Source organism: Balaenoptera musculus, chromosome 17, assembly GCF_009873245.2.
Source record: "Balaenoptera musculus isolate JJ_BM4_2016_0621 chromosome 17, mBalMus1.pri.v3, whole genome shotgun sequence".
NCBI classification, from domain to species: domain Eukaryota; kingdom Metazoa; phylum Chordata; class Mammalia; order Artiodactyla; family Balaenopteridae; genus Balaenoptera; species Balaenoptera musculus.
In genome coordinates, this window is record NC_045801.1 from 45,689,039 (window position 1) to 45,713,292 (window position 24,254).

At 37.2% G+C, this 24,254-nt stretch overlaps 1 protein-coding gene and 1 pseudogene across 1 annotated transcript in view; both read right to left on the bottom strand.

The window, feature by feature from the left end:
* Positions 1 to 21,542, bottom strand: part of LRRC69 (leucine rich repeat containing 69) — a 98,095-nt gene extending 76,553 nt beyond the window's left edge. The window contains 4 exon segments of the mRNA XM_036830628.1: positions 108 to 180; positions 4,423 to 4,549; positions 21,359 to 21,511; positions 21,513 to 21,542. Of these exon segments, the coding sequence (XP_036686523.1) occupies positions 108 to 180; positions 4,423 to 4,549; positions 21,359 to 21,511; positions 21,513 to 21,542 (383 nt within the window).
* On the bottom strand, positions 537 to 1,156 carry LOC118883619 (annotated as a pseudogene).
* Positions 21,543 to 24,254: the final 2,712 nt, after the last annotated feature.

The window sequence follows — 24,254 nt, forward strand, 5'->3', positions numbered from 1 at the left end:
GCTAGGCATACCGTGTTCAAATGACCAGGATGGGGAGAAATGGCAGTTGGCGGCATGGGGTGTGGGGGGTGGTAGTGGTAACCAGCTCTCACTAGAAACAAAATTACCTGCTGATTTCTTGAGGAATCCATGTAAGCTGATTGTTGTTCAGATTAAGCAGGATCAAATTTTGTAAGCCATCTGTTAGAAAATAATTTTAGTCACTTTAGATATCTGTTAGAAAATAATTTTTATTCACTTTTCTGTACACCTTTGTTTTCCTTCTGGTTTCTTGCCTTGGCCAAGGCTCTTTGGGTTGCTGGTAACTGATACCCTCTCAGATTAACTTAATCAAAAAGGCAGAATTTATCCCAGTTAGAAAGCTAAGTCTTGGCACCTGAGGATAGAGGGTACAGCCAAACTCACCACAAACTGGACCTGGAAACTATTATAAAAGGCACCGGAACCCAGGGTTTTAGTTTTGTTTTTGAAACTCAGAACCATAGTCCCATAAATGTTTGCGAAATGCATGAATGACGTCCAAAGGGTCTTCCTGACGAGCCGAACTCATCCACCAACCAGGAAAACCGCACGGGAAACCAGCCCAACGCACCACGGCCCACAACTCCCTGGCGAAGAGGGTGAAGTTGACGTAGAGTGTTCAACTCTATTCCAGAGCCAGAGTCTCCTTGAAGTTGAAGGAGTAGATGGGCGCTGGTGCGTGAAACAGCTACTTGCTGATCTTCTTCACCGGAGACTGGAAGGAGCTGGGGAATTCTCTGCTGTATTTCGTGGGGAACAGGTCCTCTTGGGTCACCAGCTTCTGCAGGGAGCTCAAGACAAAGTCGACGTACTAGGGGACTATGCACTTGCCGTTCTTCCTGCCCTTTGTGCCGCTAGCACTGTGTGTGGCCCATGACCGTCGTCTGGCACCCCTCTCCTATGCAGAATGCTGGGCTTCCCCATCCTGCACGAGGACGTCGTGGAGACCGTCGCGGTGTTGCTCGCCAGCCCCTGGTTGAGGTCGATCTCTCAGGCAACACCACCAGCACCTTGAACTCGAAGTCGGACTTCGATTCCGGACTTGGTGTACTCCGCTTCCAGGTACATCTTCTTCTCCCCAACAGGCTTCTCATGGTTGGGCTTGGCTTTTAGACGTCCCCATGAGCCAGTCCATGGCTGCGTGGGCCCGCCGCACCCTATGTCCAACATGCTGGACCTTGTGGCTGCAGCGGGAAGTCATATTAATATAAACATATGTATATAAATACACATAAGAGATACATAAAATATAATTTTAGGTATATATGTACACACACACACACACACACACACACACACACACACACACAGTAGTCCTTTGAACAACATGGGGGCATTAGGGGTGCCAATCCTCCACACAGTGGAAAATCCACGTATAACTTATAATTGGTCCTCCCATCTGCTCTTTCTCTGCATCCCGGGATTTAAACAACCCAGGGATCTGCAGTACTGCAGTATTTACCATTGAAAAAAAATCCTGGTATAAGTGGACCTGCGGTTCAAACCTGTGTTGTTCAAGGGTCAACTGTATGTGTTGGCTGTGTATATACATAGTCCTTTGGCTGCTCTTGGTAGTCACAGAAATGCTCATGCTTGAGTCTCCTGGGTTTCTGATGCTTCTGAATCACTGAGCCAGGTCGTGATGTCCAAGGAGACCCATACCAGCTCCAGGCTAATAGTCTGTCTGCCCCCAGGAGCTTCTCAAAGTCTGGTAGATAATACTCTCTGGGAATCTCTGCAGAACATAGAGTTCCATTTCTCATTACAGATTCTCTCAGCTTCATATTCATTCTCTTTCTCTTTCTCACTTCCCCTCTCCTTCACTCCTCATTCTTTCTCTTTTGAACATACTTTCTTTACTTTTCCATGTATCCATATAGCTGTCCCACAACCCCTGCATTTGAATGATCATGGAGTAGACAGAATTCTCAAATTGAAATGGCTACAGCAGGGGTCCCCAATGCTTGGGCCATGGACTGCTACCGGTCCATGGCCTGTTAGGAACGGGGCCACACAGCAGGAGGTGAGCAGTGGGTGAGCAAGTGAGCGAAGCTTCAACTGTATTTACAGCTGCTCCCCATTGCTCACATTACTGCCTGAGCTCTGCCTCCTGTCAGATCAGCAGCAGCATTAGATTCTCATAGGAGCGTGAACCCTACTGTGAACTGCGCATGCAAGGGATCTAGGTTGCACACTCCTTATGAGAATCTAATGCCTGATGATCTGAGGTGGAGCTAAGGCAGCGATGCTAGCGCTGGGGAGTGGCTACAAATACAGATTATCATTAGCAGAGAGATTTGACTGCACAGAGATGATAATAAATCAACTGCTTGCAGACTCATATCAAAACCCTATCAGTGAGTGGCAAGTAAAAACAAGCTCAGGGCTCCCACTGATTCTGCATTAAGGTGAGTTGTATAATTATTTCATTATATATTACAATGTAATAATAATAGAAATAAAGTGCACAATAAATGTAATGTGCTTGAATCATTGCAAAACCTTCCCCCCTCCTGGTCTGTGGAAAAATTGTCCTCATGAAACCGGTCCCTGCTGCCAAAAAGGTTGAGGACCACTGGCCTACAGGAACCAAGAAGATAACTCAAAACACAGCAGGGGGCCTAGCAGGAGTTCACCTGTCAGGCATGCGCTGAACTGGTAAGCACATGCATTTTCCAACACAGCAGCTGCATTTCAGCCAGCTCCCAGAAATTGCTGTCACATGGGAATGTGAGTCCAGTGTTGCCTAATCTTTCTTTTTTAAAACAGACAGACAGAAAAGAGCCAGAGATTCAGACTTTTATATGAACTCTCTTAACTTGGAAATCTGGGGACCCTAATTCAAATATTTAGAGAGGCAGACAAAACAGAACTAACCTATTTGTGAACCAGATTCATCCCACGGGTCACCAGTTTGAAATCTCTCTCTTAGTTCATGTGATTAGCTCAGACCAGTAAAACTGTTTTAGGCTCTATCATAATCCCCAAGAAAGAGAATGTGACTGACCCAGCTTGGGACACATGTCTCACCCTGGTCCAGTCTACTTTGGTGGGGTGGGGGGATGGGTACAGTGCCATGTAATACATGCTGGACAGTGCTCAAATCCCTGACACCAAACTGCTTCTGCCCTTGGATAATCAAGACCTGGCATAGAACATAATTTATGTCACTCACATGGGATTTTCAAAGTTCAACAGCCCCAAATCAAGAAACAGAGAAACTACAGACATGCAGGGGCACTGTACACAGATTACATTATTTTTTAAACCTCAAATTTAAGAGCAACATGAGAAAAAATTTCTTTACAGAAACCTAAAGTAGCATGAATTAGGTTGCTTAATATCATTTATAATAATACATCAGGTTTTACCTGTTTGTCCCCTCAGTATAGTTCATAAATATTATTGTGTACTTTTTTGCATGCCCTTAATTTTTTCTTATGTGTAAATTGTTTTCTTCCTAAGTAACTTATGACTGAACCCTGAATCTACAGCTTTGTATGTATAACGTGCATACCATTAATAAGAGTTTATTACAGTTATTATTCTGTGGAAAAATATTTCTGCAAGATACATGAGCTAATATTTTAAAGTACTTTAAAGAGATAGTACCAGAATCTACTTGTGCTCTTTGCTATACGCCTCTAACTGAGGGCCCATGAAATAATACCCTTAATAAATGCTGCTCAATGATAACAATGATGATATATAGCACCCATGCCTCAAAAGTTCACAGAACTTTATAAATTCTATTATATAGTTCTAATTTTACTATCAGGGACACAAAGTAGTAAAATGCCTTACATGAGTTAATGAACCTATAAAAATTATCTGGATCTCTGTCATGTGTTCTGTCCTTAAGCATACTCTACCTATATTAAATAGGAAAAATGTCATATTAAATGGAGAAATTATTAGTTTAAGGGAAACACAAAGAAAAAAGGGCCATTTATTGAATCTCCTATCTTTTCTTTAAAATTCTCCCCAAGTTGATTTAAGCTTAACATCTTGAGCAAAGATTGTGACTTAGTGTTTTAGACAGTGTAAAAGGTGTAAAGAACAAGGAGAGCTGTGTAGAGCTTTTCTTGATTTGATTTTCAACTAGTTTTCTCTCTGGCCCAGAGAAAGGGTGCCCAGATTTGAGAGTCTAAATGTACACTGATTCTGAAAAGGGGAAAATTTACTAACACTAATGCTTATTTATTTTCTTAGATCTATATGTAAAGAAATATATAATATGGTAGTCGGAAAAAAAGTTGTTCCCCAAATTCCCTAATTTCAAGTGTAAATATCTCCAACCAAAAAGATTAAAACGTAAAATTCCTTCTTCACTTTAGTTTCAAATTGTTCAATATAAGGAAATTAAGTTTGACACTATAATTATGCTCTTCTTTGACTAACCACATACTCCAGATGCAAATCTATGAATCTTATTTCCAAATAAATGGAGCTTCTTCAAGGATGTAAGGTATTTCATCTCTTCTGGAACTTCTTCTAAAAGGTTGTTTCCCAGATTTAGTGCTGTCAACTGCAAATATATAGAGATTTAATGAACTCATACATTATGCACCTTACATGAGAAAAAAGAAATAATTAAGCCCCTTTGCTGAGATACATAGCATTTTTTTAGATGCTAAAAAAATCAACATAATCTTAATTATTTCACATGTACCTAAAATTATCTATAAAAATAAAGGTCATTTGAATTCATGTTCAAACACTTTATGTTAATTTAAGCACAATTTAATTCTCAATTAAAGTACTTAACTTCATTAAAATTGTATTACAAACCATTTCACAGGTATTTAAAAACACAATTAATGATCCATTCATAAGTTACTTGAGCAACTCAGGAGTATCCTAACACTAAAAACTCAGCAAAGGGGCTAATTTCCTGAAATCAGAAATTAGCTGAAGATCTGAGGTCCTTCTGTCATACTAATCCCAAATGAGCTTTTTCACTTAGGCCAATAAGACTTCTATAATACATGGATGCGGGTGGGGTGGGAGGGTGGCCTTTAACATCACTCTGTGATCACAAAGTTCATAAGAGAAACTATTGACATGATATGGTAGGGTAGGGAAGATCTGCCCTATGTACCTACTAATGTCAGATTGGTCAGACATAGGAAGGACCATACATAAAAGGAGTTAGAAAGATCCTCTAGATCCTCTAATCCAGGGGTCCCCAACACACCCCTATTTTAAGGAGGAAGATTCGAGTCAAATCCCAAAAGAATGTTAAGTAAAATAAAAGCATACAAGTAACCACTGGACTTAGCAACATGAAAGTTGTTGGTGACCTTGATAACAGGGGTGAAGTGCTGAGGAGGAAACTGAAGTATGCTGTGGAGAAAATGTGAGAAAGTGAAGACAATGACTGAAATACAATTCTTTAAAAAACTTTTGTTATGAAGGGACACTAGAAAATTAGGAGGGAGCCTGGAGGGTTTGTTTGTATTTTGTTTAAAATAAAATATAGTACAGTTTATTTATATGCTGATGAAAATAATCTTGTAGATAGTGAGAAACTAATGATATAAGGACAGGGATAATTGCAGAATCAAAATCCTTTAGTAGACGAGCAAGGATAGGATCCAAGATACAAATGGGTGATAGCCTTGGATAAGAGCAGGGACTTTTCATTCGGGAAGTAAGAACGAAGGTAGAGAAGGTAAGTGCAGATCAGGGCAGTGGATAGATTTGACGACTGAAAGATGAGGGAGTTCCTGACTGACAGTGTCTGTTTTCTTAATGAAATGTGAAACAAAGCCATCTACTTGGAGGAGGAGATGTAAGAGCTTTGAGGGAAGGTAATTTTGAAGAGCAATCTAGAGAAATGTAGTAGGGTGGCCAACAGCCACATCTGGTTTTCTGATTCAATTTAGCTCCCAAGATGATGATATAAAATGGGTAACTCAAGAAGGCATTTTCTCTGGGTGACACATTAACTACATGCCCCTTTGGCTTGAAAATGCTGCCATGTAAATTTTGAGCTCCACGACCAAGAATATGACATGTAGAAAATAAAGAGGGTTCAACTGAAAACCTTAACGTTTAAAGGATTTCAAAGTTAAAACTAAGATGAAGTGAATGGAACTGGGATTATTCTTGATAGAACAGAATAAATAAAAGAAAATTCATTGATGGCCTTTAAATTCATAGAGGTATCTTAAAGACCAGATGATTACACTCTGTCATCATGGCAAATATGTTAGAGCTTCACCCTAAATTACATAAAAATACAGAAAGGTCCAGAGACACTGTAGCAAGGACTGAGCTACCTTTCAGAAATACCTCAAGACCCAACCTAAATGTTTCATTAATACAATCATATTTATGTCTGTTGTGTGCTTGGTACTATTCTGAATGCTAGAGTGAAAAAGACACACAAGATCCCTCTCTCTTAGTGTTTATTTGTTGGGAAGTGAGAGAGACAACAAAATAAGTAACAAATAATAGCTCTTAGTGTTAAGTGCTATATTTAAAGGAAAGTAAACAGGATAGTTGGATAAAAAGTGACTCAGCGTCAGATTGAGTCATTAGGGAAGACTTCTCTGAGGAGGTGACATTTGAGCTGAGCTATTTAGGATGCCTTGACAAGACTGTTCCAAATGGTGTTTTACTCACAAAGGGTTTCATAAATAGAAGGCATCCAGAAAGAGCACAGCTGTGTGTGGTTAGTAACTCTCCTTGGTTATGGGTAGTTCCTGAGGGAAGTTTTAGTCATATGAGAGACAACCACCTGATAAGCTTAAAACTTACAAGACTTCAGTAATTATCTATAGTGAAGTTCTGTTGGTATTCTCAGAGTGTAACTCTTCTGTCCTTTGGAAACTAGCACATTGTCATAGATTGAAAGACACCATTGCTACTAAATGGTTTCTCACGGACGCATGATCCAGGGAATTATAGCATCTTACAATCAGAAAGAACCTTCATAAGTCACCCAGTGCAACATACAAAATGCAAGTGAGCAACTATATACCTTCTTCATGAGCACACTTAGTAATGGGTGGCTCTTTTATCTTGTTAGGCAGTTTTATTTATGACTGTGTGTGTGTGTGTGTGTGTGTGTGTGTGTTTCTTTAGGCACTCTGTAACTTCTATCCAATTCTTCCCATAGGAATCATAAAAGATAGTTTTATTCCCCTGCCTCTCTCCCACGTAACAGTCTTTAAAATATTTGAACATTGCTATCATATTCCCCCTGAATTTGTTCCATTCTTCCTTAACCATTTCCCTCAGGACATAATTTCCAGACCCTTTACCATCCTGGTTACACTCTAATTTTTCTAAGTACTCCTCTCTAGAAACATGGTACCTAGAGTGAGACAGGAAATGTGATCTCATAGCATAGATCTGTTGAGACCATGGAATCTGCCTCAGGCAGATGACTACACTTCTGTTGCAGCCTAACATGGCTGCAACATGCACTCTTTCAGAAATGGGGCACATGGTTGGTGCATAATTAATTTTGTCTGTGGCCAAGAAAAACCTACTGTCAAGGAGATAACTCACATCCTGAACTTGTGCAATTGAATGCTTTTCTTAACTTAAATTTAGGAATTTACAGTTATCCCTGTAAAAATTTCATCTTGTTGGTTTTGGCTCAAAAGACATAAGTGGATGTGATGATGTCACTCTAAATTCAGAATCTAAACTGGACAATGTCAGTGGACAAATGAGATCTGTTTTTCCCCTTCCCACTTTGGCTAATGCACTCATCTTTCTCATAATAATATGGTAGCCAAACTTTGGAATCACCTAGAACTTCTCTCTTGCCACCTAAATTCAATCAGTAACCAAGTCCTATTCTCAAAATGCCTCTTAGATGCATCATTTTCAAGTCTCATTGCAATTACCCTAACACTAGTCCTCATTACTGCCTGCCTGTAGCATTACCTAACTTAAGAATGTAAAGAATGGGCTATCTTATCATTTAAACTCCTTTTACCTGTCCTACTGGATTATATAAAAAGAGTTGCCCGAATAATCAGTCCATGAGGAATTTCCCTACTTAGTATGCCCTAAATGTTTCTTGGCTCCCTGTACCTCTTCCACATCTTTGTATGTTTGTCCCAAATAGTGTCTGTGTATCCCAACTCGTCCTAAATTTGATTTGATTTATTTAATTGCATTGGCCTACTCATACCTCTAAGTTATAACCTGTCTGTAGCCTGCCTTGAAATGGATGTGTGTGTTTCCTCTTACATCTTGGATATGAGGTAAGCATGTCAGTGTCCATTGATGCCTTTGGGTTATAGACTCTAGATTTAATGGGTAGCAATCTTTGGATAAAGAGAGAAGAGTATAAGAAGTTTGAGAAGAAAAAGTACTGATTAACTTATTAATACTAATGACTAACATTTAAATAGAATTTTATATGTGCCAAATACTGTGCCATGCAACCTTGTACATTGCCTCAGGTGGACTTCAAGGTACCCCCAATTTACAGAAAAGGGATCTGAGGTATAGGTTGTGATTTATGGTGAAATAACATAGCTTCACTCAGTGGCCTATACTCCTAATTTCTACATTACACTATTTACTTTAAACTATTATTAAAAAGAATTTATTGTTGCTTAGAATGATCATATATATGCACGTAATATATACATTCATTCATACACACACCCATTACACACACACAATAGAATTGTATGCAATATATGGATTTCTCTTTTTAAATATTCTTGTTCTGTGAGTTACACCATTTAGTCAGTATTTTGCAGTAGCAAAAGCACAGGCTTTGGAGACCATCTGCTATGCAATGTACTCACTATGGGATCTCAGGGAAGTCACTCCAATTCCTGTCTTCCTTTCTTTATTTTTAAATGGAGATACTAGCATCAACTTCTCAGGGCTGCCTTAAGGATTAGAGCCAATATAATGAAGTACCTGGCAAATAGTGGATATTATGAAATGCTAACTATAAACTTTTAGACTCAGGAAAAGACCATGGAACAAGATGTTAGACATACATGATGCTAGGAATGCTTCATATAGTATATATGTTGACACTTCGACTCAGTTTTCAATTTTTAAACCTGTTTTCTTAATGATTTCTAACTCCTTTTTCCAAAGATTTCTAAATTCACAGTCACTTTTGAATGACACTTTCAGGAAAGAGAAAATTATCTCTGTTATTCTGTTGGCCACAGGAATAATGACTTTCTGTTAATCAGTTAATTTTGCTGGAAATTTTTTTTTTTTTTATTATTTCTACAGTGACAATGTGCTCAGGATTCTCTTTCCATTAAACTATCACTATACCTTGGTTCTCCAATTATTATAATGGATTTCTGTGTTTAATGCTCCCCCTTGGCATATATCACCTTCTCCAGGAAGCCATCCTCCTTTTGTAGTTGCATAACACTGTGTACTTTCTATGGCTAATTATTATCTTCTGCTTTGTATTATAGTGACTCATGTATATATCTTACCTTTACTATAAAGTTGGAAATTTTCCAATGATAGGGTCTCTGTAATTCATCCAGCACTCAAAAAATAGTGTCTGGAATACAATAGCTGTTCAATAAATATTAGTTGAATGCTGTCTGCTTAGATCATTTCTTTAATAAGCTGATGGTTCAAACTGTGAAGATACTCATTGTGGCTCCACATCATTTGTCTTTTTTCAAAATCAAGTATCTATTGAGCTCAGTCAGTGCCAATCTACCCAGCTGGATTCACTTCCTTCTAATGGGCTGCATGCCTTCTTTATTCTAACCATCTGCTCGTTCTCAATAACCCTATAATCAATACAATGTGATGCCTATCATATGTATGCCTAGAACTTGGGCCAGGCAACCTCTCCTAACATTTAATTATGCTGTGCTTGTAGCTATTAATTATCACTAGAAAACTCTATGCTATTTATTATATCTTTCAATTACTTATTTGATTTTTAAAATGGTATCCATGACTAACTTGGACCAAAAACATTTTTTTTCATGTAAAAATATACCAGCTCAAATGTCCATTTTTATTGGGAAGTCTTTCTAAACTAAATTAAGGCTTGGTGAGCTCAAATGTCCATTTTTATCGGGAAGTCTTTCTAAACTAAATTATGGCTTGGTGATACCATTTTGGAACAAACTATTAAATCATTCACCTGTAACATGTACAAATATGTTTGAGCTGGTATTTGAAATATTAATCCTTAAATTCCTTAAAGGACAGTGAATATTTCCATTCACTGTACCTAAATAGTACATAACATAATGTCACATTCTGTAAACTAGTTAATAAAAATAATTGAATCAAATTAATAAAAGAAAAATAAGACTTTTACATTTTTTAATTAGTTATGTATATGGCCAAGGTATGTGGGACAGGGCAGAATTAGGGCTCACTCTGTTAATTCTTTTTTTTTTTTAATGGACAATTTTTTTAAAATTTTTATTGGAGTATAGTTGATTTACAGTGTTGTGTTAGTTTCATGTGTACAGCAAAGTGAATGTTATACATATACATACATCCACTCTTTTAGATTCTTTTCCCATATAGGCCATTACAGAGTGTTGAGTAGAGTTCCCTGTGCTATACAGCAGGTCCTTATTAGTTATCTATTTTATATATACTAGCGTGTATATCTCAATCCTAATCTCCCAACTTATCTCTCCCCCCCTCACCCCCTGGTAACCATAGTTTGTTTTCTACATGCTTATTCTTATAAATGCCGTTTTTTTAGGAATCTAGCACTGCAGTGCAGTACAATTGCCAAATGCATCTTCTGAGTCCAGCTGGTCCTGAAAGAATTTATTTGAATAACTTGGCTAATTTCAAAACTATTATTTAATTTTTCAGTAACTTCTTAATTCTTAATATTGGGTTGGCCAAAAAGTTCCTTAGGTTTTTAAGTAAAAATAAAAGACATTTGTCATTTTCACCGAGCACTTTACTGAACAACATATTCATAGTTTTATTCCACTACCTTCTTCCATTTTTCAGGCAACTTCATCATTCCGTCTTAACAAAACTTTTTATCTTTTTGAGCAAAGAACTGTTCCAGGTACCTTTTACAGTCTTCCAGGGAATTGAAATTTTTTCCGTAAGAGGAATTTTGTAAAGACTGAAATAAATGGAAATCCGAAGGTGCAATAACTGGTGAATACAGCGGATGAATCAGAACTTCCCAGCCAAGCTGTAACAGTTTTTGCCTGGTCATCAAAGACACATGCAGTCTTGCGTTTCCTGATGGAAGATTATGCGTTTTCTGTTTACTAATTCCAGATGCTTTTCGTCAAGTACTGCTTTCAGTTGGTCTAATTGGGAGCAGTTCTTGGAATTACTTGTTTGGTTTTCCAGAAGGAGCTCATAATAGAGGACTCCCTTCCAATCCCACCATATACACAACATCACCTTCTTTGGATGAAGACCAGCCTTTGGTGTGGTTGATGGTGGTTCATCTCACTTGCCCCACGATCTCTTCCGTTCCACATTATTGTATAGTATCCACTTTTCATCACCCATCACAATTTGTTTTAAAAACGGAATATTTTCATTATGTTTAAGTAGAAAATCGCATGCAAAAATACGGTCAAGAAGGTTTTTTTTGCTTATGTGTAAACCAAACATCAAGCAATTAACATAACCAAGGTGGTGCAAATGATTTTCAACGCTTGATTTGGACATTTTGAGTATGTCGGCTATCTCCCATGTGGTTTAACATTGATTGTTCTCAATTAATGTCTTGATTTGATCACTATCAACTTCAACTGGTCTACCTGACTGTGGAGCGTCATCCAGCAAGAAATCTCCAGCACGAAACTTCGCAAACCACTTTTGACACGTTTGATCAGTCACAGCACCTTCACCATACACTGCACATATCTTTTTTTGTGTTTCAGTTGCATTTTTACCTTTCTTGAAATAATAAAGCATAATATGCTGAAAGTGTTGCTTTTTTCTTCCATCTTCAATATTAAAATAGCTATACAAAAATTCACCATTTTTAAAATTTAATTTTTTTATACAGTAGTTTCTTATTACTTATCTATTTTATACATATTAGTGTATATATGTCAATCCCAATCTCCCAATTCATCCCACCACCACCACCACCACCACCACCCCACCCCCCGCTTTCCCCCTTTGGTGTCCATACATTTGTTCTCTACATCTGTGTCTCTATTTCTGCCTTGCAAACCAGTTCATCTGTACCATTTTTCTAGATTCCACATATATGCGTTAATATACGATATTTGTTTTTCTCTTTCTGACTTACTTCACTCTGTATGACAGTCTCTAGGTCCATCCACGTCTCCACAAATGCCCCAATTTCGTTCCTTTTTATGGCTGAGTAATATTCCGTTGTATATATGTACCACACCTTCTTTATCCATTCGTCTGTCGATGGGCATTTAGGTTGCTTCCATGACCTGGCTATTGTAAATAGTGCTGCAATGAACATTTGGGTGCATGTGTCTTTTTGAATTATGGTTTTCTCAGGGTATATGCCCAGTAGTGGGATTGCTGGGTCATATGGTAATTCTATTTTTAGTTTTTAAGGAACCTCCCTACTGTTCTCCATAGTGGCTGTATCAATTTACATTCCCACCAACAGTGCTGGAGGGTTCCCTTTTCTCCACACCCTCTCCAGCATTTGTTGTTTGTAGATTTTCTGATGATGCCCATTCTAACCGGTGTTAGGTGATACCTCATTGTAGTTTTGATTTGCATTTCTCTAATAATTAATGATGTTGAGCGGCTTTTCATGTGCCTCTTGGCCATCTGTATGTCTTCTTTGGAGAGATGTCTATTTAGGTTTTCTGCCCATTTTTTGATTGGGTTATTTGTTTTTTTTTAATATTGAGCAGCATGAGCTGTTTATATATTTTGGAGATTAATCCTTTGTCCATTGATTTGTTTGCAAATATTTTCTCCCATTCTGAGGGTAAAAATTCACCACTTTTGATAAGTTTTTTTTTTTTTTTTAATGCACGCTATTACAGCTGCCACAATACAGTCTAACAAAGTTGTTTTGAATGAAGTTAAAGATAACTAAGTGCTACTAGAGTCATCTTACAGAAAAAATATGAACGAGCTGTTTGGCCAACCCAATACATCAAGTCAGATTTCTCAAAACAATTATACTTTCATTGGAAATAGTTTCAAGGTCCATCTAATCTCTAGAGAATCCCTGTGACCTCTAAGACCTGTTCCCTTAGAGCCCAAAATTAATCCCAGTGTCATGAAATTGGCACTTCCTACTCAGCAATATTAGAAGGAATCTCTGGCATTCACAGCAGAAGCATTAACAAGGCATTACCTTTTAGCATCCTGTCAGAAGCTTCTAAAGGAAAGACTAAAGAAGCAAGGATAAGAGTTCCAAATCTTGGAAAAGGGGAATTGCAACACAAAACTCATTCAAGTAAACTGTAAAACTTTCAAGTGTTTGGACGAACTAAGCATTTGGATGTTTGAATCGGGGTAGAAGTTAAAATTTCTGAGTAACCAACATGGTTAAGACACTATATATGAGATAAGCCAAGGGAGGCACAGAGAGATTATGTGCTCAGTTGGCAAGTGAGAGAAGAGGGTTGGGGCTCCTCTAGACATCTGACAGCTAGAGGAAGAAGCAGAAGTTCCAGTAGGGGTTCAAGAGGCTTAATGCAGGCTTGGGCATACAAGCAGAGGCAAAAGAGGAATGAAAGTAGTGTAGAGAGAAGGAATTCACTAGGTGCCTGTGTGCCAGGACAGGATACAATAAACAAGTATGAGAAAGCCCTGTTTTTATAGCAAAGCCAGGCTTAGAAAACAGGAGGCATTACCTACTTCATGGAGGAAGAGCACATTTCCAGTGGATGGGACAGGAGAAAGGACAGGCTTGATGCTGACAAACAGTACAAACGATGTCAAATCCTTTCTGTTCTGCCAGACATAGTGAGACCCAGAATGTCCAAGGAGGGAGAGATAGGGAAAGTTGTTGCATATGCTTTTCCTCTTGTGTTCCTCTGCATAACTCCCATCCTTCAGATCTTACCTCAGTTGCACTTCTCAGGTCTACCTTCTCTGATTTCTCTGACTACAACTCCTCATAACACAATATAATTCTTCTTCATGACACTTTTCACAATTATAACTTTACATGTATTTGTATATTTGATTACCTTTCCCCAGTAAACCTGAGAGTAGAGACACATGATGTTTTCATTCCTTTTTGTATTATCAGCATCTAGCAGAGTGCTAGTCTACTACTAGCAGGCACAACAACTATTTGTTAAACATAGGAAAGAAGGAAGGCAGGAAGGGAAGGAGGAAGGGAGGGGGGTGACTGGGTTAGGGAGTCATCCAAAAGGACAGTAAAAGTATGAAAAGGAGAGACTAGGGACGCAATAACAATTTACAAACTACCCAACTCTGCTTAGAGTTGTCTTTATTTACTGTCAATTCTTTATGGTCAAATAAAAAGCTATGGCAGACCACATCTTTGTCCTGGGCAGCTACACATGTGAACCACTTAAGGTGAACATTGCTGTACTACCATTGGACTTTATGATGCATATCAACAATGCTGTACACAATTAGAGATAATGGCTATTTGTTTCTTTGGAGATTTTAAACCTATCATGATAGCTCTGTGTTTGATTAAGTTGGACTTTGAAAATGGCTTACATCCCATTTCACTCAAATTGACATTCAATGGTTTACTAAGTGCCAGGCACTAGGGACAAGACAAGGTCTCCACCCTCAAGAGTTATAATAAAGGGCATCTTTGAAAATTGTTGATATACCAGCACTTCATTAGTCCTAGGCCAAATGTATTCACCATAAATTATAGGACATTAATCCATTTTTTTCATGTCATTAGAAGTGATTGAAAATTTCCAGTTTCATTAGTCAAATTAGCAAAGAAAAAAAGAATATAATCTGTATTCTCTAAAGAATCTCCTTCCATTTTATCACTGTTGCTAGTTAGACCACAATAGCCACTCTAATTTATTTCAAAGTTTCATGTTGCTAGTTAGACTACAATAACAACTCTAATTTATTTCAAAGTTTCAATGTCAGGCATTGAGCTTACATATATTAACATTTAATTCCCAAATGAAGACAAAGACCTTATTTTTTTTTTCACATCTCTATCCTCAGGACCACCATAGACACAAGAAGATGAATGTAAATATTTGTCAAAAGAATGGATATGTAAACAAATGGAGAGTGGGAACAATTCATGTATTGTTCAAACCTGCCACCTTTAGGCAATCCAATTTTTGTTTTTAGGAACTATAAATTGAACAACACACCCTGGTGAATTTCACACTAAGTGTATAGAATAATAAGACAATAGAGCTGAAAAAAACCGCAAAAGAGACCTCATTTTATACATGTATTCACTGGTTGACCTTGGCAAATGACTTAACCTTTCTGGATCATAAATTTTATTAACCATATGAGAGTGATAATTATAACTTTCTTGAAAATGAACAAAGAGTTCCTAGCATTGTGTCTGGCTCTTGGTATATGGTGGATGCTGTTATTCTATTTGATACCATTTTGTGAGTGCACAAATTTTGTAATTATTACTTTTGTTTTAGGAAGTTAAATATCAAGACTATTTTAATGCTGTGCATTCTGTGGCAAATATAACCCCAAAAATCAGTATATTGGGGCAAACTGGACTTCCTATGATGATAAAAGAAAGACTAACCCAAAAGTCAAGCACAGTATAGACCCAAAAGAAAAAAAAAAAATAGATAGGGGGAGTTTCAAGCATTATTAAAAGCACGACCTGTAGCACCACAAGAAAGAATTCAAACCAACTTTTAAAAAACGCATTCGGGGATTTTATAGAAAATTGTTAGAGTAAGAATTATGATCATCTTTGAACAATGACATAAGTATCACCAAGATATGAAGACCACAAGGACACTTGGCAGCATTTCAGCTGAATGCCACAATGAACCCTGCCTGCTTTATCTGCTATATTTTTCTCCTTAGCACTAATACTACCTCACATCCCACTTGTTTTGCATGTTTCTTTCTTGCATCTCTTCTGACTAGAACATAGCTCCATGAAGGCAGGTATTTTCATCTGTTTTTTTTCTTTTTTTAATTGCCAAATTACCTGAGACACAGATGGTGCTCAATACTTAAGTGTGGCTTTGAATAAATGAAGGCAGAAATTGAGGCCCAGTGAGATTAAATATCTTATGTTTAGTTGGTGAGTGGCTGAACAGGTTGAAGTATCAGGACTTGCAGACACTCTTCCAGGGCTCTTTGCAGCTCTCTAAGCTCTCTCTTTTCTGAAAGTTTTGTCTTCCTTTCTCTTAGCAACTGGGAGAGTGAGCAGTATTTCTGAACTATGTAAATAATCTCTATCCATCTTTTGAGCGTTTCTAGCACATTTTATTCAAGGTGCTTCTAGAACTCCCATTATAAAGGGAAAATAGATTTTTTTCAAAACTCCACAACATTGGAGACTCTACATGAAAAAAATTGCTAGTTCATAGCAGTGAAACAATAATGCCATTAGCCTGAGTCTGACTTGTAAAGCACTTTAAAGATAGACCACAAGAAGCCTAGTTTCTAATCAGTTGAATTCTTCTTTAAAAGTAAAATGTGACTTCTTCTTTCAAAGTAAGGGCTGAGCTGAGCCAACACCCTGTTTAAGGAAATTGAATTGGGAAGTCAAAATTTAGGGTCTCTCCTAAATAGTCAAAGGATGAGGAGGAGAGTAATGCGGGAGCCACAAGAAGACAAAGTAATAATGATCAGACACTTCGGCTTTTTTTCCTGAGGGAGTATATTTTACAATCTGTAATTTTTTTTACTAAACAACTATTAATTGGAGAGAAGGATACACATGTTTTCAGATATGCAAGAGTTCAAAAAATTTAATTACCACATACCTAGACCAGGGTGCTATCTGGAGAGTTATTTCTACAAAATAAGTAAACCAAAAAAGAGGGAAAACATGGTTCCAGGAAACAGTGGTTCCAATTCAGGAGCTGCAAAGGGATATCCGGGCTGACAGTATCCAGCAAACCTAGATAGTAATCAGCTTAAATTGGGGCAGGAGGACAGAGGCTCCTGGAAGGAAGTTACTCAAGGAAAAAGCACGTTTGATAGGGTATGTAATATGATCACGTTTAAAATAAAATGAGGCCATGATAAAGGCAAAGGCACAAGAAAAAGTGAAAGACAATTAGAAACTCCAAGGGAACAAAAATGGTATATGAGGAAGAAAATATAATCATAGTACATTAACTGGTTCCATATAAATGATATTTACTTATTAACAGTATACATTTTAGAATTTTAGAATTCTCCATGAGACAAAGATTTAATCATGGTGATAACTGAATAGATTATAAATACTATACATCTCATAAAAGTAAGAAGTTTATAATTTGTGAAGAGGAAGAGGGAAGGAGAGCTGAAAGTGGATTACAGATGCCAACATTGCCATCTTACCAAGTGGGGAATAAAAAGAGATTGTAGTTGATGAAAAAAGAAACAGGGGTTTCCCTGGTGGCACAGTGGTTGAGAATCTGCCTGCCAATGCAGGGGACACAGGTTCGAGCCCTGGTCTGGGAGGATCCCACATGCCGTGGAGCAACTGGGCCCGTGAGCCACAATTACTGAGCCTGTGGGTCTGGAGCCTGTGCTCCGCAACAAGAGAGGCCCGCACACCGCGATGAAGAATGGCCCCCGCTTGCCACAACTAGAGAAAGCCCTCGCACAGAAACGAAGACACAACACAGCCATACATTTAAAATAATAATAATAATAATAATCTCCTTCATTTAAAAAAAAAAGAAACAAAGGTTGGGAGATTGGGATTGACACATAACACTACTATATGTAAAACAGATAACTAATAAAAACCTACAGTATAGCACAGGGAACTCTACTTGATACTCTGTAATGACCTAGATGGGAAAAGAATCTAAAAAAGAGTGGGTATATGTATATGTATAACTGATTAACTTTGCTGTCAGCAGAAAATAACACAACACTGTAAATCAACTATACTCCAATAAAAATTAACTTAAAAAAAGAAACAAAGGTGTAATAATATTAAATTTAAAAGATAACTACAGAGAAACTAAACATATTAATATAAATATATTTGGAAGATGAAGCATGATATCTAAAATGAACAAATCAAGAAAACAAAAGAATTAAAAGTGGTTATAAATAGAGGTCAAAATTGTGGGTGAGGGGGAGTGGATCAGAAGAGAGTTACTTTTTATTATAAACATTTTATATTATTTGATTTTCTTAAAACAATGCACTGTTACTTTAATGGAAAAAAATTCAAGCAGAGGTGGAGAATTGGCTCTTGGTTCAGTCAAATTTTAAATTCCTTTGCAAAGAAACTCCTCTGTCTCATTAGAAAAGTCCAAATCCCAAGGATGTCCACTCTCACCACTATTATTCAACATAGTTTTGGAAGTCCTAGCCACAGCAATCAGAGAAGAAAAAGAAATAAAAGGAATACAAATTGGAAAAGAAGAAATAAAACTTTCACTGCAGATGACATGATACTATACATAGAGAATCCTAAAGATGCCATCAGAAAACTACTAGAGCTAATCAATGAATTTGGCAAAGTTTCAGGATACAAAATTAATGCACAGAAATCTCCTGCATTCCTATACACCAACAAAGAAAGATCAGAAAGAGAAATTAAGGAAACAATCCCATTCACCACAGCAGAAAGAATAAAATACCTAGAAATAAACCTACCTAAGGAGGTAAAAGACCTGTATTCAGAAAACTATAGGACACTGATGAAAGAAATCAAAGATGACACAAACAGATGGAGAGATATACCATGTTCTTAGATTGGAAGAATCAATATTGTGAAAATGACTATTCTACCCAAAGCAATCTACAGTTTCAGTGCAATCCCTATCAAATTACCAATGGCATTTTTTACAGAACTAGAACAAAAAATCTTAAAATTTGTATGGAGACACAAAAGACTCCAAATAGCCAAAGCAATCTTGAGGGAACAAAATGGAGCTGGAGGAATCAGGCTCCCTGACTTCAGACAATACTGCAAAGCTACAGTAATCAAGACAATAGGGTACCAGTACAAAAATAGAAATATAGATCAATGGAACAGGGTAGAAAGCCCAGAGATAAACCCATGCACCTATGGTCAACTAATCTATGACAAAGCAGGCAAGCATATACAATGGAGAAAGGACAGTCTCTTCAATAAGTGGTTCTGGGAAAACTGGACAGCTACATGTGAAAGAATGAACACCCTAACACCATACACAAAAATAAACTCAAAATGAATTAAAGACCTAAATGTAAGACCGGACACTATAAAACTCTTAGAGGAAAACATAGGAAGAACAGTCTTCGACATAAATCATGCAAGATCTTTTTTGACCCACCTCCTAGGGTAATGGAAATAAAAACAAAAGGGACCTAATAAAACTTAAAAGCTTTTGCACAGCAAAGAAAACCATAAACAAGATGAAAATACAACCTTCAGAATGGGAGAAAATATTTGCAAATGAATCAACAAAGGATTAATCTCCAAAATATATAAACAGCTCATGCTGCTCAATATTAAAAAAACAAACAACCCAGTCAAAAAATGGGCAGAAGACCTAAATAGACATTTCTCCAAAGAAGACATACAGATGGCCAAGAGGCACATGAAAAGCTGCTCAACATCACTAATTATTAGAGAAATGCAAATCAAAACTACAATGAGGTATAACCTAACACCGGTTAGAATGGGCATCACCAAAATATCTAGAAACAATAATTGCTGGAGAGGGTGTGGAGAAAAGGGAACCCTCTTGCACTGTTAGTGGGAATGTAAACCAATACAGCCACTGTGTAGAACAGTATGGAAGTTCCTTTAAAAACTAAAAATAGAACTACCATATGACCCAGCAATCCCACTCCTGAGCATATACCCTGAGAAAAACATAATTCAAAAAGACACATGCACCCCAATGTTCATTGCAGCACTATTTACAATAGCCAGGTCATGGAAGCAACCTAGATGCCCATCAGCAGATAATGGATAAAGATGTGGTACATATATACAATGGAATATTACTCAGCCATAAAAAGGAATTAAATTGGGTCATTTGTAGAGACATGGATGGACCTAGAGACTGTCATACAGAGTGAAGTAAGTCAGAAAGAGAAAAACAAATATCATATATTAACGTATATATGTGGAATCTAGAAAAATGGTACAGATGAACTGGCTTGCAAGGCAGAAATAGAGACACAGATGTAGAGAACAAACTTATGGACACCAAAGGGGGAAAGCAGTGGAGAGTGGTGGTGGTGGGAGATTGGGATTGACATATATACACTAATATGTATAAAATAGATAACTAATAAGAACCTGCTGTATAAAAATAAATAAATAAAATTCAGGGAAAAAAAAGTCCAAATCTGTTCTACAAATGCACTTTTGGAAGTTATTATTAAAGGGGGAGTTTTTGAGTATTAGCGTATTTCTTGGAAAGATATGGCCACAGACTACAAACTCAAATAATTTTGGAAACCTAAGAGGAAATGAGGTAGGTGAAGGTAAGAAAATAGAGTTTTGTTTTTTTTTTTGTAACTCTGAACTCAAAAGTAATGAACTATAATGAACTACAATGACTTGGCTGGTTATAGGTTGTTTCAGTGCTGATGACAGTTTAGAAGTGAACAAAAAGAAAACTGCAAAGTTAATATCCCTTGCCTTCTCCCAACCTCAAGATTTTAGCAGCTGGAGTTTCACATTGTTCAGCAGAAATGTTTAACACAAGCATCTGGGATTCATTCTGTTGCTCTTTATAAGGATATTCTTTATTTAAAATACTAACCTTCTTTTAAAGACTACTTCAGAAGAAATGAATGTTCCCTCCTTCCCATTTCCTGCCAACACTCCATTTCAATGTTCAGCCTGCTCTAGGAAATTGAAAAGAACTCCCTTCTTACATCAGAAATATCTCTTCATTCCATATGCAAAAGCTTCAGGATAGTCCCCAGGGTGAACAGCATCTCCAGGATCCTCAAACCCACTTCCAGATGGAGCCCCCAAGGTAGACAAGTAGATCCAGGCTCCCAACCCCTTTCCAGATGACAGCCTCCAGAAAGATGAGTGTGGCAGAGACCTAACCCTCTGATTCCAAATGTGGGTCACAGAACATGTGGATAAGTTGTAACATCTTCTCTCCCTACCATATGTAATTCACTAAGGGAGAAAGCCTTCTGATCCCTTTCCAGCAACCATCCACATTAAGTCTCCAGGGAGCTAAGTCTCCAGAGATTGAAGGCTTCTTGTCTTCTCAACTCTTTTCTCTCTTCCTATTTTCCATCCTCAATTGAAAAAGATAATGCTGTTCCTCACCTGGGTCAAGGTGCTTATCTCTGGGCACACTTTGGGGATTCGGTTATTCTGAAGGTCTAGAGTCTTCAAGCCAGGCAGTTTTTCTAACATTGAGGGCATCTTTGTCATGTTCTTTCCATTTAAGGTAACGATTTTAGTGCTTTTACCACCCGTTCAGTGCTCTTATTAACAACCTTTCAGCCATGGGCTTGGAAGAGAAATAGCTTCCTTATTACGCATCTTTAGAACCTCTAATTGTAGAATTGGTGTGTCATGGAAACAAAAACATTCTGAGATCTACCATGTTGAAGGTGGGAGGCATTAGATAGTTTCCTGTGTAAAAGGTACAGAGGGAAAATAACTGATTCCAGGTTTGGGGCAGGAAATGTACAAGATGAGCCTAGAATATCTTGTGCCAGAGGCAAAGAAGTTACCAAGGACTAATGAGATCACATCAAAGGACACAGAAGCCACTTCTAAGGGCTCCCACTAGTCTAAAATGGGAATATTTGAGAATCAGAAAGAATGATGAGTGGACCGAAACATCAAAATAATTAAAATCTAAGAATTCATAATGGTATTATAAAAATAAAAGAAACCCATTGACTACCTTGGGACTTGCTAGGGAACCAACTCAAAAGACTGAAAAATGATAAAGGAAAAAAAATGAAGCATTTATTCTGCTTTTCCAGTACAAACTGCATTTTGGTGTAACCTAATAAAGTTCTTACTCATAGAAAAACAGAAGCCAATAAATGAGGAAGAAAAAAATAGATTTAGGAAAAATCACCATTTTGGTAAATCTAATGAAATACTGGATATATGTAAAGATCACAACTGGGTGCTAAAAGCATTAGGTGAAAGGTTGATGAGGAAATTTGCGAGTAAGAAATCAGGCTAATAACTTAACCTACTAATCAATTTTAGCACCACTAAAATTGAGACAATCATATATTTTTAAGTCTCATGATGTCATACAATAAAAATTACACAGCGCCACCTATAAAATATTCTTGCCTAAAAACTGAATCTGAGTTTAATCATGCTTCTATATCTAAATACCATTTACAGAAAATATGAGGACTAGAAAACAAACTAAATTAATCTCAGACAAGCAGTCAGCCAAATCTAGAACATGGGAAATTCTGCAAGGCAAATGACACAATGTTTACCCAATAAATCAATGTCATTAATAAAAAGAAGGGGAAACTGTTATGAAATGAGACTTAAGAAAAATAACAGTCAAATGCAATCTGTGAATCTTGTTTGGATCCTTATTTGAATAAAAATATTTCTAAGTTGATTGAGGAAATTTGATCATGGACTGGGTATTAAATGATAGGAATTGCTTATTCTGTTATATGTAATAATTACATGGTGGTAGTATTTTTTTAAATGTACCTAACATTTAGAAATGCATCTGAATTTTCAAGTGAAAAGCCATGATGTCTTGAATTTTTTTTTTAAATAAGCAGGGCAGAAACGTGGGTGGAAGAAACAGATCAAATAAGATTGACCAAACATTGGTAATTATTGATGCTCAGTAATGGGTACATAGGGGTTGATTATACTATTCTTATTATATTTTGTATAATATTTGAAAATTTCCAAGTGAAAGATTCGGACAAAGACAAAAGAGTAAGGGAGAGGAGATGAAGCCAATGATATTTGATTAGAACCCCATTTGGGCCAGTTATGAGGCTTGGAGGCATTTGGGCTACATATATATATCACATTTAGACTGCTGATTTTCAAAAACATGAATACTGTAAAATGTATTCCACAATGAAAGTAGTCAGAACACAATTCCATCTTCCTTTGTAATTCACAAATCCCTTTATTCATTCATTCAGCAAACATTTAGGAGTAGCTACTATGTGCGACACTGTTCCAGGCACTGGGGATAGAGGAGTGAATTAAAATGACAAAAACCCCTCTCTCAATGAAATTACATTCTAGAAGGGGGAGAAAAGCAAGCAAGATAAATAAGTAAACTTAGTACATTAGATGGCATTGGGTGCTTAGGAAAAAATAATAAAAACAGGTTAAAAAAACTAGGAAGTGTGGGAGTGAGGAGTTTGCAATTTTAGGATGACCTGAGAAGGCTTTACTGCGAGGGTACTATTAGAGACAGGAGCTTTTCCAATAAGAGGGCAAAGCAAGTGCCAAAGTCCTAAAGAAGAATCATTAAATTTATAAAAGGCTATTATAATGAACATCAATATCAAAAAAAAGAGGTGCTGATTAATAGATTTCCAATTGCTAGAATGATAAAATCATTTTTCAGCTACTTAATCACTGCTCTTTTTATCTCTTCCAAACCTATCTTCCAATGTCTTTTGATATTGTTTTAGTTTCCTAAGAACAATCATGCTGTTACTATCTAAACAAAGTGATCATAAAGCTTTGGTTCTTTTTTTTAAAAAAAAGTCTCATGGACACTCATCTCCTCTAAAGTAACGCTGTATGGCCTGTACCCCAGCTGACACTATCTAAACACTGGTGATTTCCTGCTTTAAATGGGTAAAGAGGCCACCACAATCGAATACTGCTTTTTTATTAATTTGCTTAACATAGAAAATCTGGTAAACATTCTTAATTCCTCCTCCTGTCTTACTTCCACTATGCAATCAATTCTATTAATACTGCCTTTTCCAGTTATTTATTGCTGAGTAACAAACTACTGTGAAACTTAATGGCTTAAAACATTTATTTTATTCACAAATTACAATTTAGGCAGGGCTCAATGGGGACAGCTTGTCAATGTTTCTCTTGGTGACAGCTGGGGTCTGGGGCAGAAATTAAAGGCTCATTCACCCATATCTGGTGGTAGGTGCTGGTTGTTGGCTGGAACTTTAGGGCAGTTAGCCAGAACACCTACCTGTAGCATCTCCTATGTGGCCTGAGCTTCCTCCCA